The 17,281-nt window shown below is 41.1% G+C and overlaps 1 protein-coding gene across 3 annotated transcripts in view; it reads left to right on the forward strand.

Annotated features, from left to right (window-relative positions):
- The window catches only part of RBM27 (RNA binding motif protein 27), a 53,100-nt gene that overhangs the window by 21,571 nt on the left and 14,248 nt on the right, over window positions 1-17,281 (forward strand). For 2 of the 3 annotated variants that reach the window (XM_006128556.5, XM_006128558.5), the window contains 9 exons: window positions 3,016-3,163; window positions 3,505-3,655; window positions 5,570-5,845; window positions 5,983-6,123; window positions 8,415-8,537; window positions 10,571-10,645; window positions 11,527-11,691; window positions 12,857-12,961; window positions 13,074-13,265. In XM_006128556.5, coding sequence (XP_006128618.2) covers window positions 3,016-3,163; window positions 3,505-3,655; window positions 5,570-5,845; window positions 5,983-6,123; window positions 8,415-8,537; window positions 10,571-10,645; window positions 11,527-11,691; window positions 12,857-12,961; window positions 13,074-13,265 — 1,376 coding nt within the window. The remainder of the gene's footprint in view (window positions 1-3,015; window positions 3,164-3,504; window positions 3,656-5,569; window positions 5,846-5,982; window positions 6,124-8,414; window positions 8,538-10,570; window positions 10,646-11,526; window positions 11,692-12,856; window positions 12,962-13,073; window positions 13,266-17,281) is intronic. The other variant, XM_006128557.5, reaches the window with a different exon arrangement.

Consider the following 17,281-nt stretch of genomic DNA (forward strand, 5'->3'; position numbering starts at 1 on the left):
GGCTGGAGCAGTCCGCACACCTGCAGGATCCCAGTTAACCAGTTAAACATAATGTTTAATTGGATAATTTTTGAATACTATTTTACATCCCTAATTATAACATTAGCAGCCTAAACACTGCTTTAAAGGAACAAAGGTTCATTCTGGCAGCAGGGGCATCAGAATGCCCATCCGAGCCACCTTCACTCATTCAATTCCCTGTGTCGTCTGAAGTGAGTGTGACAACAAAGGAGCTGCTGTGGCAGAGCTTGAACACTGGAGGGTCTGGTTTATTTTAGGCAAGGTACCTTAATTGAAACAGGCTGTCTGTCACACATGAAATTTTACATCTTTGTCAATAGAACTGTTGCATATATTGATTTGAGCTGGTATAGTCTAAGTGAAGAGCTAATTTTCATGTATTTAAAAAAAAAAAAACCTTCAGCTTGCACATAAGACCTGTGAGCTTTAAAAAAAGTCTGTTAGGGTCCACAATAGTATGAAAGAAACTACCACAATGGGTGGAGGAGAGGGGGATTTGAGGATGCAGCTATTTGTACTTCATATATTTACTAGGCAGCAAAACTGGAAAGCAGATTTGCAAAGAGACACATAGCTGCAGAGTTCCCTCCATAATGAGTCATCATCTTTACTAATTGTCTAGTTGTGAAATCTTAGTGTGGAATCTGTAGCATTAGATTGTGATGCTGTAAACTCAGAATTAACTTCATTACAAACTCTAAGAGATTCCTCTCTGAGAATTAGGGATGTTAAAATGCATGTCTTCAAGTAAACGCGTAACTGCTGAAATTTTCAGTAGTTACATATTTTCATTTGGAGAAGGGAGGGCCTACCTCCCCTCTTGCGCTGCTGCTTCTGATGGTGAGGGAGCTGCGTTAACTGAAGATTAACCGACGAGCCCAGGCTCATCAGTTAACTATTTACACTATCACATTCCTTTGGAGAATGCATTTCAGAATGGGGAAAATCCAGAACAGTATGGGTAAATTTTGTTTCAATCCCCTTCTACTGAAGTTTGCTTGGGCTAAGAGAGGTTCACATACTTTGCAAGCTGTTTTTATATTTAAGATGAAGAAATCTGTGCATCCTGTGTCCTTCGTTCTGACTAGTGTAACTGAGTGTTACCAAAGTCTCTGGTAGTTTATACAAAGCATATGAAATGATGTACGGTTCCAGAAGCTTCTTTTTAGGGGAATGAATATTTGGCATGGGGGAATGAAAGACTAATGGCAATCGCAGCATCTAAGTAAGATGCAATAAAGTGCCAGGCAAATATTCTTAACCACTCTAGTTTTCTTAATTGCACCTAATAGTGATCTGCAGCTGCTCAGCACTTCTGCAGCCTCTCACCTTTGTCTTGATCTTCAGCCCAGGAAAGCAAGCCTTGCTAAAAAATGTTAATTTTGGCCTGAGCAGACATCCACAAACATCTGCTGAAGCCCCATACTTTAATTGACTTAAATAGGCCAATGTTTACTTTGTAAGTTAAACTATGAGGTTTAATTGACAGATTTTTCTCTAATTTTAATATGATGCTTGTTTAAAGTCAATTTTAAAATAGATTATTACCATCTGCAACCTAGCTTATTGTTAAGCAAGTTATCTGCATTCCCTGAAGTAATTCCATAAACAAATTTAACCACCTTATCAAAATCTTTAATTTTTAGTACTTATAGCTGAACAAACATATATCCACTATTAAAGATTAAACCGGCTTTGCTCGGATCCTTAACTCAATTTTCTTGAGGGCTCATTTAAATCATTGTTCTGGGGATCAGAGTTTCGGTATACAGACTGCCCCAGGGAGAGAAGATAATCCCAGCCTTCTCTCTGAAGAAGCTTGGGGCTAGGTCACTGGCTACTGCAGCTGGCCCTGCTGAGTGCTGGTATGCCTGTCCCCCAGCTGGGGGGGACACAAACCCACAAAAAGACAAACTTTAAAATATATAGTAGCTTAGCTGTGGCCAACCCGAGGCTCATGAGCCGCATGTGGCTTCTCTCCTCTTCCCTCCCCCCCACACCCCCAGTGTACAGCTCATGAAGCACACTCCCCCCTCCTTCCTGTGGCTTGAAAGCTGCCCCTGTGTCCCCAAAAATGGCCCTCTCCTCCCAGCTCCCTGTTCTGACCTGGGCAGGGGAGCTGTTTGGTGCAGCCATGAAAGCTGCAGAAATAAAGATGGCGGCAGGTGGTGGGAGCCTGCTATGGCCAAAAAGCCTCAAAAATGCCTTTTAATGTGGTTTCTTAAAGGGGCAGAGCCTTTTTTAGAGTGTGTGTTTTTTTTTTTTTTTTTTTTTTTTTTTTTTGGTCGACAACTGTGCCCTGGTTGTTTGCCCAGAATGGGTTGGCCATCCGTGAGATATCTGTTCCTTTCTACACCCCACCCTACCTCCTGCTGGCCCAGTGGGATTATAGCTGTCCTGGTCTCCATCTCTGGCCCCTTGATGACCCATTGTGATCATTCTACAGTATTATTGCCCCTCCTTCCAAATCCTTTTCCATCTTATGCAAAACAATCCAATGCACGCATATTTCGTTCTCCTGGCACAATCAAACCCTGACATTGCTCTAAGTTATGACAATTTATCAGAAGAGGAAACTGCATTCTAAATTTGGTACCATTTAGGAAGAGTTCTTGAACGGACTCATGGAAGGACGGACGGAGGCAAGTTTCTAAAATATATAGTAAAGATGTATACTTGTGCTTTTCTTTAAACAACCTGTTTTTTAAACACGACGAGGAGTCCTGTGGCACCTTATAGACTAACAGATTTATTGGAGCATAAGCTTTCGTGGGCAAAGAACCACTTCGTTTTGCCCACAAAAGCTTATGCTCCAATAAATCTGTTAGTCTATAAGGTGCCACAGGACTCCTCATCGTTTTTGCAGATTCAGACTAACACGGCTACCCTTTTGACACTTGTTTTTTAAATTTTACTCATTTTTGACATTTAAATATTAATTTTGGAAATACCTAGGTTAGAGCATTTTAATTAATGTGCTTCTTTTTTCTCCAGCTGCCAACATTATCATCCAGACAGAAACTCCCCTTTCTGTTGCAAATAACAGCAGCAATGTAACCAGAGTGGTTCTTGAGCCAGACAACAGGAAAAGACCTCCAAGTAGCATGGAAGGGCCGCCTGTAAAGAAACCCTGGATGGGAAAGTAAGAACTCATAAGTTAGAGTACAAGGCCAGAAAGGATGGCGAGATTATCTAAGTGCAGCAGACTAATCTGTAATGTAAAATAGATTTCATTCAGTATTCTGAATATAATTGTCTGAGCCAGAGATCTCTGAAAAGATTGTGTGGTCTAGTGAATGAACTCCTTCCATTTGATAATACAGATGTTAAAAGCTACATATAATATATTCTCACTAAACCTTGAGAGTGTCATATTGAGAGTAATGCACAGTAGGCTATTTAGTTAGCATGAAACAATATTTTTGCTGCCTTTAAACACAAGTATGTTTCTCAAAAATGTTACCTTGCTCTTGCTTTTTCTAGGCAAGCCAATAATCAGAATAAACCAGCGTTCATGAAAAAGAATCAGTACACTAACACCAGGCTGGAAGTTCGAAAAATCCCACCTGAGTTGAATAATATTACACAACTCAATGAACATTTCAGCAAATTTGGAACTATTGTTAACATTCAGGTAAAATCAAGATATCTTTTCCTGATATCTCTTCAATAACTTTGTCAAACAACCATATTGTATCTTTTGGGAAGTCAGGATAGGTAAAGGGGGAATGTGAGGTACTGTATCAGAAGCTGCTTCTTCCTGGTGCACTCTGCATTACTGTCTCCATTCTGTTAAAATATTGCAGAAGCTTCTTGCTGTGCAGGTGCATTTTAAACTCTCAAAATTGAGGGTAAAGCATGGGCATTAAGCATTAGGTCTGAAATGGCAACATTCATTGAGCACTGGACACTTGATATTTGGAAGATACCTTGTTAAAAAAAAATCCTCCCTGTTTTTGTGTGGGGATTGAAGATGCCATCATGTTTTTCATAAGGTTTATCAAAGCATCTTTCACCCAAAGGCTTTGCATGTAAATTCACTGCCATTTTCCATCACAGATGTGACTACAATTCAGGTCATGGCCCTTGGGATTGTTTGGAATGAAGAACAGTATATAAACAAAATATTTCTAATTGTAGGCTAAAATCTTACTCAGTTGTTTCCCACTTTTTGGCTGGGACAGTAGGTTGGCTTCCTTCAGGTTTTTGATAGGAACTGAATAAGAAGTGGGACTTCTGAAAATCTGCCCATGTTTTGCATTCAATATGAGTAAAGACATTATTAGTCTGAAAATGTCTAGGTTTCTCTATACTCTATTGGTAATAAACTACTTGCCACCAAAAATAGTATATTTTAAAAATATAATTGTGACTGGTCCTTCCCCCATGTTTTATGAAATTGTCTTAGAGACAAATATGTATAACTCAAAGATGTTGGACAAAATACCTCACATAAACTCAATTTTAATGTCACAATCTGCCGGATATGTATATCCTATTTTGGTGTATGTATCTCTCTTGTACATAAGGATCATCTGAAGAGGGTTTTGCCCATGAAAGCTCATGATACCATCTACATGTTTTGTTCGCTTTTTAAAGTGCTATTAGGATATTTGTTGTTTTTAAAGTTTTTTTTCTTGTACATAAAGTTAGTTATGAAATAGAGAATGGTTTATGGTTTTACATGTGCAAATGAAAGCCATTAATGGTGTTCCTGCTGATGGGACACCTCAGTCTCTGGGTAATCACCTGTAAACAGCCACCTTTGTCCTTTAACTCTAAGCAGTGGTTGGTCTTAAGAAGATGTGTGACCACCCCAACTGGTAGGGTCGGACCAGGTAATTTTCCATGGAAGGGGAGAATATAGAAACAAAGAATTCCCTCACAAAAGGAAGGCTGTTTTAACATGCAAAGTTTCCAGGCTCTTTGTCTTTGACTGGCAGGTTAGTCCCAAGAGAATAAACTAGGGACCTCAGGGAAAACCATACTGGAAAATAAAATTGGACTTGGATACTGACATGGAATAAAACAGTTGTTTTTCCTCAAATGTGTGTCAAGGAATTAGGAGGTGTTGTTCCTAAAAATTGAGCAACCCTTTGTGGCTTGCACTGTAGTTACTTGATTGGGCCCTTGTGCAGAATCCAAAGGCTTAATTAAATACATTGCATAATTAGTCTTGTATGGATTCAAACCCTGCCCTTCCATAAGAGGTTTAAAGGAACTGGGAATGCAGAGAGCATCTGTGATAGGAGTAGCAATGATTCTTCCTGTCTCATGTCTTAGTGAATATTTAATGGTGACAAATAGTGCAATGGTACTGTATTTTACTACATATTTTACACAGCATAGACCATAGATTTTATGTATGTCAGAAGACATTTGGTTTTGACTTACCTGTGTGTCATCTTTGTGCAATCAATACTTGGAAAAATACAGCTCCCTTCTTTCTTGTGGATATTTGTCAAATATAGTTTTACATGAAGTTTCAGATGCTTTGTTTCATATTTATCAGTGGTAATTGTTCATAAATGCTAAACTTCTGTTTTAGGTTGCTTTCAAGAATGATCCTGAAGCTGCTCTAATTCAATATTTAACTAATGATGAGGCCAGAAAGGCCATTTCCAGCACAGAGGCAGTTTTAAACAATCGATTCATAAGAGTTCTATGGCATAGGGAAGGTGAGCAGCAGCCACCACTGTTGCAGCAGCACCTGCACCATCATCAGCAACCACCACCACAGTCTCTGCATCACCAGCTTCATCTTCAGCAACAAACACTGACTGCCCAACCGTCATCTGCAACGGTACATAGCAATGTGTCTAAGGTATACTGCTCTCGTGCGAAATGATGCTGCTTTGTCAGACTAGTCAAAGCTTTTAAGATCAACAATGCTTTGAAGTGAACAATACTTTAAAAATGCAATTATATAATCTTTCTTTTTTTATATGTACTCATATATAGGTGATAAGTAAACCACTGGCATCGGGTGCTTATGTCCTTAATAAGGTTTCAGTTAAACGTCGCCTTGGAGCAGCAGGTGGAAACCAGACAGATACAGCACATTTGTTAAACCAGTCCAGTGCTACTGCAGAGGATTCTCAGGTATGTCTGACAAAAATTAGTGTCTGTACATTTTTAAAATTTAGTACTTTAACTATTCTTTAGATTGGAGGATGAGTAAATACAACTTGTGGGTTCTGTATATGGTTGTTCCATTAATATTTTGTGTAATCTCAAGCAAGTAATTTAATCTCTGTATCTCCAATTTCCTATTTGCGATGAGACTCTCTAATGACTAGATTCCTTTTCTTATTCCTGTAAACTTACTCTTTGGCTACGTCTACACTACAAGTTTTCTGTGCAAAAAATAGGCTAATGAGAGTCTTGATCTCATTTGCATATTTTCTGCCGATCCGTTTTTGTGCAAAAACGAGCAGTGTGGATGTTTTCTTCTTGGGCAAAAACCCCTTTTTCCGCAAGATAGGTTTAACCATTTTTTTGGGGTGTAAGGATCTTGCAGAAAAAGGTGTTTTTGCCCAAAAAGACAACATCCATACTGCATGTTTTAGTGCAAAAACCCCATCACAAAATGGATTGGCAGAAAATATGCAAATGAGACGACTCATGCAAATGAGTCCCTCATTAGCATATTTTTTTGCTGAGAACTTGTAGTGTAGACGTAGCCTTTGTGTGCACCAACCTGCATGAGTAGGTACTTTTTAGATGGTTGTATAGTGATCTTCATACAGATCAGATAATGGGGATTGAGTTGCACTGATGCTGTGGTGCTGAGTAGTGCTGCTAACCAAAGGACATACTTATAGGGGGAAAGGAAGAATCATGCAAGGTTTAGGCTGAACAACTATTGCTCTTTTAATGGGAATCGCATTTAGAAAATTCTGAGCAGAGTGCAATGTTACAGTATGATTGGTAACCTGTATATAATGCAAAAGTAATATGCTTAGTCTCCATGGTGGTTAGTAGAGATGAATTTGATCCTGCTGTGGTTTGTGTAACTGACAGCATCACCTTGCTATGGCCTCACTGTCTCTTATCGTTCCCTGCAGTATTCTCTAAATAAGTCCTTTGAATAGGGGAGAAGTGATGGGGTGTTTTTGTTTGGCAAGCATTCAGGCTTCACTCTTCTGGGCAGAATTATGCTGTTATTGATTCCTGTATGCACTCATGTTTATTATACTTGAAGTGTAGTTATAGCATGTTGATCCCAGGTTATTAAAGAAGCAAGGTAATATTGTTTGTTAGACCAACTTCTCTTTGTATGAGAAGTTTTTGAGCTTGTTCAACAAAAGAGATTATTGCACTCACCTTCTCTTTCTACTGTTGCCACCTTTGTGTTCACAATGTAGCCTCTGAAGTTTTTACATTGTTTTATTTTTGAATGCAGTAATTTTTTGTACATAATCCTATATTTGTTAAACTTAACTTTCCTGATAAAAAGATCGCACCCCAGTGCAGCAGCATTTCTTATAAATATAAACAAACTTGTTTGTCCTAGCCCCTGGCTGGCAAAAAGTAAGACTGTGTGGCCTGGTAGGCTTTGAAGTTTTACATAGTCTTGTTTTTGACTGCCGTTATGTAACCACAAAAAAAAAATCTACATTTGTAAGTTGCACTTCCGCAATAAAGAAATTGAAAAATACTATTTCTTTTATCATTTTTATGTTGCAGATATATTTAACCAAAAAATCAAGTGAGCACTGTATACTTAGTATTCTGTGCTGTAATAGAAATCTTTATATTTGATAAGGTAGAAAACATCTACAAATGTTTAAATAAACGGCATTAAGTTGTTTAACAGCGATTAGTTGTTAATTTTTTTAATTGCTTGCAAACACTGCTCTGTATAGTAAGTTGTCATGCATCACCTAAATGTCAAATAGCATAATTTCTTTTTAGACATCTTAGTTGTAAACAGGGGGCATGACTAGACTACAGCTCTCTTTTGAAAGAGGGATGTAAATTAGACTGATGAAAATTGCAAATGAAGCCGGGATTTGAATTTCCCATGCTTCATTTGCATAGTGGTGGCCGTACCAAGGGCTTTTCAAAAATGAAACTGCCGTCTAGACCTTTTTCAAGGGGGGGGGGGAACCCTCAGGAGTACAGAATCTTTCAAAAAAATTTTTTCCAAAAGAACTGCATCTAGATGGTGATTTCACTTTCAAAAAGCCCTTTTTCGAAAACGTGCAGACGCCATTATGCAAATGAAGCACGGGAAACTCAAATCCCGGCTTCATTTGCAATTTTGATACAAAGAAAGATGGATGTAGTCTAGACATGCCCTGGAGGTATTACTCTTAAAGCTTGTTCATGTGCTTATAACCATGTGCTAGGATAATAATCTAATTGACTTCAGCATTCTGTTATTTCAGACATTTCCTTCTTCTACAATCCATACAAAAATGGTGTACAGTTCCCCAAACTTAAAGACGTCTGTGAAATCTGGTACAGGTTCTAAATCCCATGATGTTCAAGAGGCCCTTAAAAAGAAACAGGTAATTTTGTATACAGGCAGTCCCCAGGTTACTTACAAGATAGGGACTGTAGGTTTGTTCTTAAGTTGAATTTGTATGTAAGTCGGAACTGGTACATATTGTAGGGGAAACTCTAGCCAAACATTTCTCCAGAGCTCAGTTTTATTCTCCCACACCTCACTTCCCTCAGTCCTTTATTTTCAAGCTGAGGTGTCTGCTGAGAAAAGCCACTCTGCGTCTCTCTGGTCTGCTGGGGGGGGGGCACTAGCTTCGTGTCTCCCTGGTCTGCTGAGGGGAAGCAGCTAGTGTGGGGTTGCCTCACCCCGTTTGTAAGTAGGGATCCGATGTAAGTCGGATCCATGTAACCCGGGGACTGCCTGTATTCATTTTTAATGGATATTATAAAAGTCAAGGTCCTTGTAAAGAAATGACCTCTTACATCAGCATATTTCCTGGGTGAGTGCATGTACCTGCAGTTTTTTTCTGAATTTCTCAGCTCATGGTGCCAGCTGACGGCCCCTGTGTTTGTCAGGTGGGTCTCTGATGAATCATTCCGCTGACCAAGTCACATGTAGTCCAGGCATGAAAACAGACAAATCTCTGTGGGGTTTACAATTCACAAAGCCTATCTCAAAGCCTTTAGTAATGTCCTGTAGCCTTCTACAGGCTCAGTCTTTTAGTCAATCCATCCAACAGGGCCCATCATGGCATCAGATTACTTTGCAAGTGTTCCTGCTCTGAAGTAGTGGTCTTGGGGATTCTTCTTTGCCTTCCCATGAGTCCTCAGTGACCTCAGGGTTTCCAGTTCAGCCACTCTTCTTGAACTCAGGTCACTGACCCCAGCTCTCCAGCAGATTGAGTCTCAGTTCAGCCCTTTCTAAGGTAACACTGTTGTACAGTCAGCCCTTTCTTCAGGAAGGATTTAGCCACTTCTCCAGTGGCTGATGGGAGGACCTTGGCCTGTCCACTACTCCAGATCTCAAACCAGGAACACCTCTAAATTGCAGCCTTGTGCCATGTTCTTTTTAGCTAATTGTATTTCCCTGGGCCACTTGCCTGTGGCCCTTATCTTGCATCACAGAGCCATCTAGGAGCACTTTGCTTGGCTCCTTCAGTCTCTGCTAGTAATTGTTTGCCTTGGCCCTTGTACCTCCTGCAGCCCCAGACTAAGCCAGCCCTTTGCACTCATTCTGGCTCTTTAGTTTCTGAGTTTGCTGGGCCCTGGCTGGCTGACCCCTTGCAGCTTTTTTGGGTATCTTGGAGGACTCTACAGCTCTTTTGGGGGCAGAGTATGGTAGAACCATGAGGCCTCCAGAAGGGGGCTTCAGGGCCTGATACACCTTGTCACATAGCTTTAACTTTCTTGTAGAGCAGTGAGCCATTCTGGGATGATTTGCCTCTTACAGTGAACCCACATTTTTTATTATAGACTTCCAGGTGGGCCCAGTGGTTTTCAAGAGTTCTTCCCCTTTGCAGTAAAGGGAGCGTATGGTTTTAAGTGTACAGTATTGCATTTTTTTTTTTCTTTCCTGGAAATGCTCTCCTTATCAGAGTGTTTCCTCTCTTCTAAAGTTGTAAATTATCCTACTTGTTTGAGAGAATGTTTGTAAAAAGATGAAGTGGGATAGACAAATGTTTTCATTTAAGTGGTCTATGCTGTCACTTGTTTTGTGTGCATGTTGCAGCATTCACTTGGAGCAATTAGGTGTTAGTGACACAGTGAATCAGGATCAGAGCTTTTTTACGTTTGAGTAATGCACAGATCTTTAGTCTTCATTAGGGCTTTTTTATAAAGAAAAACCATAAAATCTCTGGCATTGTAGAAGGGGTGTTAGAAAAGCTGCCATTGACCTTCTTTGGGATGAAAGACTTACTGAATCCATCTTGCTGTCAAGTGTAGCATTGTATGTCAGTGCAGGACAAATGTGATATTAAATGGATGTTACTCTAGATCTCAGCTAAGACAAAGTGGTGTGGTTTTAATTTAGTTCTTCCTCCTCATCGTAACTTGAGTATGTCCAATAACTAACTGAAAGTATGTCCTTCTCATGTAGGAGGCAATGAAACTACAGCAAGATATGAGAAAAAAGAAGCAGGAGATGTTAGAAAAACAAATAGAATGTCAAAAGGTAATTCTGAAATTTTTTCTAGCTGTTGCATTCTGATTCCAGTGGGCACCAAAATTATTCAATTTGATTGTTTAAATCAGTGATCTCCAACTTTTTTAAGCACAAGATCACTTTGTTGAATTTAAGTGCCATCCAGGATCTACCTCACACCAAAAATACCCTTGCCCCACCTCATTTGTGCCCTTCTCCAGGGCCGCACCCCTGCTCACTCTATCCTCCCCTACTCCACCATCCTTCCTCCCTTTCATCAAGCAGAGGCAGAGGGTTGGAGCGCAGACTCTGGTCTCGGGTTAAGGGATTTGGAGTTGCTCTGATCTGAGCCTGGGGCAGGAAGTTGGAGTGCACGAGGGGGTTCAGGGTACAGGCTCTGTAAGGGAGTTTAGGTCTTGGGGGGGCTCAAGGCTAGGTCAGGGACTTGGGGTGCAGGAGGGGGTTTGGCTGGGGCAGGGGTTCAGGATGCAGGCTCTAGCTGGGCACTGCTTACCACAGGTGGTGCAGTGGGGCTAAGGCAGACTCAGCCATGCTCTGACGCTGTACCACTCTCAAAAGCAGCCAGCAAACTCCCTGCATCCCAGGCCCTGTTGTTCCCTCCTCCATTTTGTGGAGAGGGGGTACCCTGACATCAGCACTTCTTCCTCTTCCTGCCCTGCCCAACCCAGCAAGTGGGGGAATGTGGGGGCAGCTCAAGGCAAAAGGCAGGAGGAGATGAGCAGCAGTGTAGGGACGGGCAGCTGAAGTGCCAGCATTTGATAGCCTCTTGGCCAAACCAGTCAAGATCACCTGTCAGAGGCTCCAGGATCTGCCAGTAGTTCCTGATTTACTGGTTGGTAACCACTGGTCTAAATTGTATCATCTTACTCAGTTTTTTTAAACCTATATAGATGTTGATATCTAAGTTGGAGAAAAATAAAGCCATGAAACCAGAGGAGAGGGCAGAACTAATGAAGACTTTGAAAGAGCTAACAGGAAAGATTTCTCAATTAAAGGATGAATTGAAAACTTCATCTGTATCTTCTACACCATCTAAACTGAAGTCCAAGACAGAGGTGTGTGCATTATCCTGCTTCTGTACATGAGGGAGAGAGATTATGTTAATAATGATATGAAATAAATCATTACTGGGATTTTTAGCAAGCTGTGTAATAGTAGTCTTCAGGTTTACTTTCTCACCTACTCTTTTAGTGTGGATAATTAAGCATGGGTATAGAACAAAGGGGGAAGCTTTACTATGTTTTACAACACTGGTACATAGAGAACTGGTATACGTAGTTACAGTAATTTGAGCATATTTCAAACCTTAGTTGATTACAGACATTGCTTGAATGTCAGCTTCTAAAATACATCACATTAGTTCTGAAAAGAAATCAAATTGTGTAGTCAATTTAATCATTAGTATTTCTTATCAATCCTGTTCTTTGAGTCCTGAATGTGAACTATGTCATGTTACTCAGTATTTGCCGGTTTGTCCTGCATGAATTATACCAGTAAGGTATTGATTACTTTTCTAGCTCAATAACATGTAATATCAATGTTAAGCATTAGGGGTACTGTTTTAATTGCAGACATTTGTAAAGGTCCATATTGTAAAGGTTTAAGCAAAAGCCTTAGGTGCAAGAACTAGGGATGTAAATGGTTAACTGGTAAGTCTCACCCTTAATGGGTGAAGTTTATTGGTTCCAGTTAACTGGTAGGAGCTGGTAGTTACATTTTCAAATGATTTTTACATCCCTAGCAAGGACAAAGAGATTAGTGTGGATACAAATGACTACTAATTGATACTCCCACAAGCGGTAAAACTGTCCTCCTTCAGCATTGCGAATAAAATCCTTTCTTACCTGTGAAAACATTAAAAAACCCAAAAACCTTAACTGTGATCCTTATAACCAGATACCTACTGATATGTATAAGCATGAGCAAATTTATCAACTCCAATAGAAAAGAGCTTTTGAACCAAGTAATTCAGTGGTCATCTGAGAAGAGCTCACTAAAATCCTAGTTTGCTTGTCCAAAGGATCTTTACCAACCTGACATTTGTACTTAGGAAAGGAATTTTAAATCTTTTCTCTTCAGAGTTGAATACATTTTCTTTTACTGGGCACAAACATTGGACTTAGGGAGTAATATGGATATTATGGGGTTTTCCTAATGGTAGTGGCTAAAGAAAATGGAATAAAAGGCATTAAGAAATACTAATATCCACATTTTTTTAAGGCACAAAAGGAGCTCTTGGATGCAGAACTGGACTTTCATAAAAGATTGTCTTCTGGAGAAGACACAACAGAGTTGCGGAAAAAGCTCAGTCAACTACAGGTTGAGGTGAGTTTGTAAGGAGTTGTTGCCCCAGTGCTTCATATCTGTTACATACAGTTTTCAGCTCCCATGAAAGCTGAAGATTATTTTGCCCATCATGTTCCTTTCCTTTTGATAGGCGGCTCGCTTAGGTATCTTGCCTGTAGGTCGTGGAAAGGTGGTATCCGTTCAGGGAAGAGGAAGAGGAAGAGGTCGTGGTGGGAGAGGAAGGGGCACGTTGAATCATATGGTGGTAGATCACCGCCCCAAAGCTCTAACTGTCGGTGGCTTTGTAGAAGAGGAGAAAGATGAATTGTTACAACACTTCTCTGTAAGTCAGCATATGAATAGTTAAAAATTTAACTGAAAAACAGTAGTTGTGAATTTTTTGCATCGCAGATACAAGACCTGGTTTTACTTTATTGTCTTCAGATGGAGGAGCTCAAAGTAAGTTTTACCTCCTATCCCCTTCCTCATCTTGAAGATATGTGTGAATCTTTATTCATATTTCCATAATAAACAAGTCTTATCACTATCCCAAAATCATAGAACTAGTATAGTATATAATTTGGTTTTCCAAAATTGGGATTTGGATTACTAAATATACCTACACTTGGCAAAGTTCACTTTAGTAATTTCAGTGGATATTGATATTTAAGTGTGTGTGTGTGTGTGTGTGTGTGTGTGTGTGTGTGTGTGTGTGTGTTTTATATATATATATATATATAATATATGGATGTATCTTTTTATCAGTTTTTACGTTTTCACAGTTGGTTGCAGGAAATTATGGATGTACAAGAGGTCCCCGTGGAACTCCATGCTTGGTCTTGGTGCTATCCTGGCGCCTAGATCGGAGATTTTGAAGCAGTTCCTGTGGGGGCTGCAAATGCACAGTGCGAACCAGTGTGCGCCATGCCAGTAGGCGCTGCCCATGCATGGCCTGAACCCTCCAGTTCTTTTCAGCTGCCCTCGGTCTGAGACTGAGCTCTGCAGTTGTCTGCCTTATTTCACACTTTTGAAATCCTTCTTAGTCATTAGTCAGTTATTAGTCACTTAGTGTTGTTTTCTTAATTATCTTGTTCAGTGTTTCCCAATTTTATTTGGCCTTGGAACACTCTTAAATTCGAAAGAATTTTGTGGAACCCCTAATAAGTCTTATACAGAGCTGAAAAAGCAGACCTTACTTATTTGTGGATAATAAACAAATGCTAAACAAGATCATGAGATCAACATTTAGTTTCATTGCACATATTTAAAAACAAAAATCACATTTAATGTGTACCAAAAATAAAGCTAACAAACTAATATCCATTATATTGTCAGTTGTCAGTGCAAAGAGTGGTTTTTCTTCTTTTCTTGGCAAATTCTTTTTATATTTGGTTTAATACTGAAAGTTGGATTCGCATATCTGGTCGGCATTCAGTCAATTTCTGTATTTCATTTTTGTTGCTGCCTAATTTGAGATCCCACTTTTGCACAAGTATGCGCTGGATGAGGGTAACAAATGACGAATTGCACATCTTGATAAAGCTGAATATTCTTGACATAAGCCGCCTCAAATTGTAATCAGAGAAACTTCTTTACATTTTTTTTATTATTTGGCCATATGAAACGATTTCGATCAGCTTCGACTTTGTCCAGTGTGGTGCTAGTATATTTGTATTCAGTCACCCACATGATCCACGCTCCCTGAGAGTGAGTACTGTGATTTATGGTGGTATATAACAGGGGATTGCACTACTGACTGACTGCATGAGCAATGCTGAGTGGTGATATCATCGTCCTTGCTCTCTGGCTAAGCTGGCATTACACAGGGACACTTATTGTGGCAAACACAAATGAAAATTGTTTTCAATTAAATTCATAAATGCTTAATATTATTTTTTTAATCATAAAATGTTATTGTAATGGAATTTTCTCACGGAACTCTTATTTTCACTTTGCATAAGTCCGGGGGTCCGTGGAAAACCATTTGGGAAACACTGATCTAGTTAGTTACTTGTAGTTCATTTGGGGGGTGGGAGGGGAACATCATGCTGAGTTCTCCAGATTTCAAATGTTGCGCCTCCTGCAGAGAACAATCTCCATTTCTAACAGATACTCACACTGCATCAGTTTTTTAGCAGAGTACCATTCTTCCCAAAATTGTCTCCACTGGCCAAACTCAAGGCAAGAACTTGCAGGGACAGGGACCTTCATCTGAAGCTGATCTTCTGGGGAAAAAAAATGCGCATCCTGCCTCGAAGCCAGGAGTTCAACCTAGGGAGCTATGATCTCCCTCAGGGCAAAAGGCACCAAGAAAGAGGAGTTCCTCATCACAAGCCCTCCTCCTGAAAGGAGTCTCCTCCCAGATCATCAGTACAAAGGTTCTGCATCAGTATTTTTAATGCTCTGGGTACCTCAGGCATTGCGGCACTGTTGACCACGCCAACTGCAAAGGGTACAGACACCATCCTGTGGCCGCTCTGGTACATCTTAAAGTACTGTTGACTACATTGGTACTGTCACATCCACTATTGGTTGGTACCAACAACTATAGCAGCACCACCACTACTGGCACCGCTGGTTTGCTCAATGGCACCATCTACTTCCTTTGCACTGATGGTGTCCATTCGCTCCTCAACACTGTTGGCACCGACCAGAGTAGCAGCACCAGCCTTATATTCAGTACCTCCAACTTACTAGCAGTCGCTTCCATCTGTACCAAACACACCATCGGCAATGTACAAACTAACATTGCAGACTCTGGCACCGATCCTTTCAGTACCATTGCTGTACATGTGATATGCTGACCTAACAGTGACGTTTCCCCTCAGTCACCACTTTTTGACAGTTTTGCCGGCAGGGGTGGCCCGAGGCCAGCTGCAGCAGCTGGCGCCCCAGATGGAACGCGTGATCGGCGCCCCCGCCTGCAGGGCCATGAATGGGCTGACGTCATTGGCAGGTGCCCCGGGCGGTGGCGGCTGAGTCCACCTATAGCCACGGGCTGCCCCTGTTTGCCGGTACCAACTATATCACATGTCCCTGGTGCCATTACAGTACTCCAGCAGAGAAGAGGAAGGTGAACAAGCCTCCTCTTCCCCGTACTGCAGTCCTTGAATACAATATTATAAACCCCACTATGACCCATGGGATGTTCCCTCTCCCCCCCCCCGGTATGGACAACACTAGATGCCTCCTCCAGTACCGCATCCTGTACAGTGGCCATACAGGAGACACCATAGTATGCACCCGAGCCCCCACAAAGAGGCTATTTCTGTTGCACCGATGAGATTGTGAGTGGTGTAACAGCCAGACCCTCAAGTGCCTCAAGCAATGGAGGAGTCACCTCCTGATACATCACCACATACCAATTCATGGTTTTTGGTCCATCTTCAGCCATGGATTTTAATGAGCTCTTTAAGAGAGTTGAAGTTGAGCTTAAAATTGCTACGGAGGAAGTCTCTGACCTCAGCACAAGCTCACTGATATGCTCCAATCCTCGCCATCTTCCAAAATTGCCCTCCCCAGCAATCCCGCCATTTTGGATCCAGCCAATGCAATCTGACATACTCCTGTAGCTGTCCCACCTTAGTGCAAGCAAGCGGATAAGAAATACTATATACCTGCCAACACCCCAAAATTTCTCTTTTCTGATCCCACACCAAACTCCTTAGCAGTAGAAGCTGCACATCACTTTCGCACCACTCCAGAAGATAAAGACCTCTTGGGTATACTTCTGCAACTTTACAGTTCAGAATTTCAAACTAATCAGCCTTTCTAGGGAAATATGGCTTTCGCAATTACACCAAACTCATGGACTTTGTGAACGACATTTCTGAGGCAAAGAGATCTCAATTTGCTGCCATAGTATCTGAAGGACACGTCATTTCCTGTCAGCCTTCCAGGCAGCACTTCATGCTGCTGATACTGCAGTGAGGACCATGACCACCTGCCATTTGATCATGCGAAGCTATTTGTGGCCAAAACCAATGAAGTCCTTAACACCATGAAGGACTCTCACACTGCTCTACTCTCTACATATTGTGGATGCATACAACGGCCAACAGGCGTAGACAGTACTGGTACCAGCCCTGTCAACGGCCATGCTACCCTGCGTATCTCAACCAATGGCAGGATAACAACCCCAATAGGAACCAAACTTGGCCTCCGAGACTAAGACAGTCGTTGGGCTCAGCCCCCTCAACTGCCATCAGCCAACAAACAAATTTGAAGGCTTGGTCAAGAGCCCGGGAAAACCCCCTACAAGTTTCAATACCAAGGACAACCCCACACACTTTGCAAATTTGTCTCCTCTCATTCTACCACCAGTGGGCTTCCATCACCTCAGACAAATGGGTGTTCAAC

The sequence above is a fragment of the Pelodiscus sinensis genome, chromosome 16, assembly GCF_052426305.1.
Source record: "Pelodiscus sinensis isolate ZL-2025 chromosome 16, ASM5242630v1, whole genome shotgun sequence".
Lineage (NCBI taxonomy): Eukaryota > Metazoa > Chordata > Testudines > Trionychidae > Pelodiscus > Pelodiscus sinensis.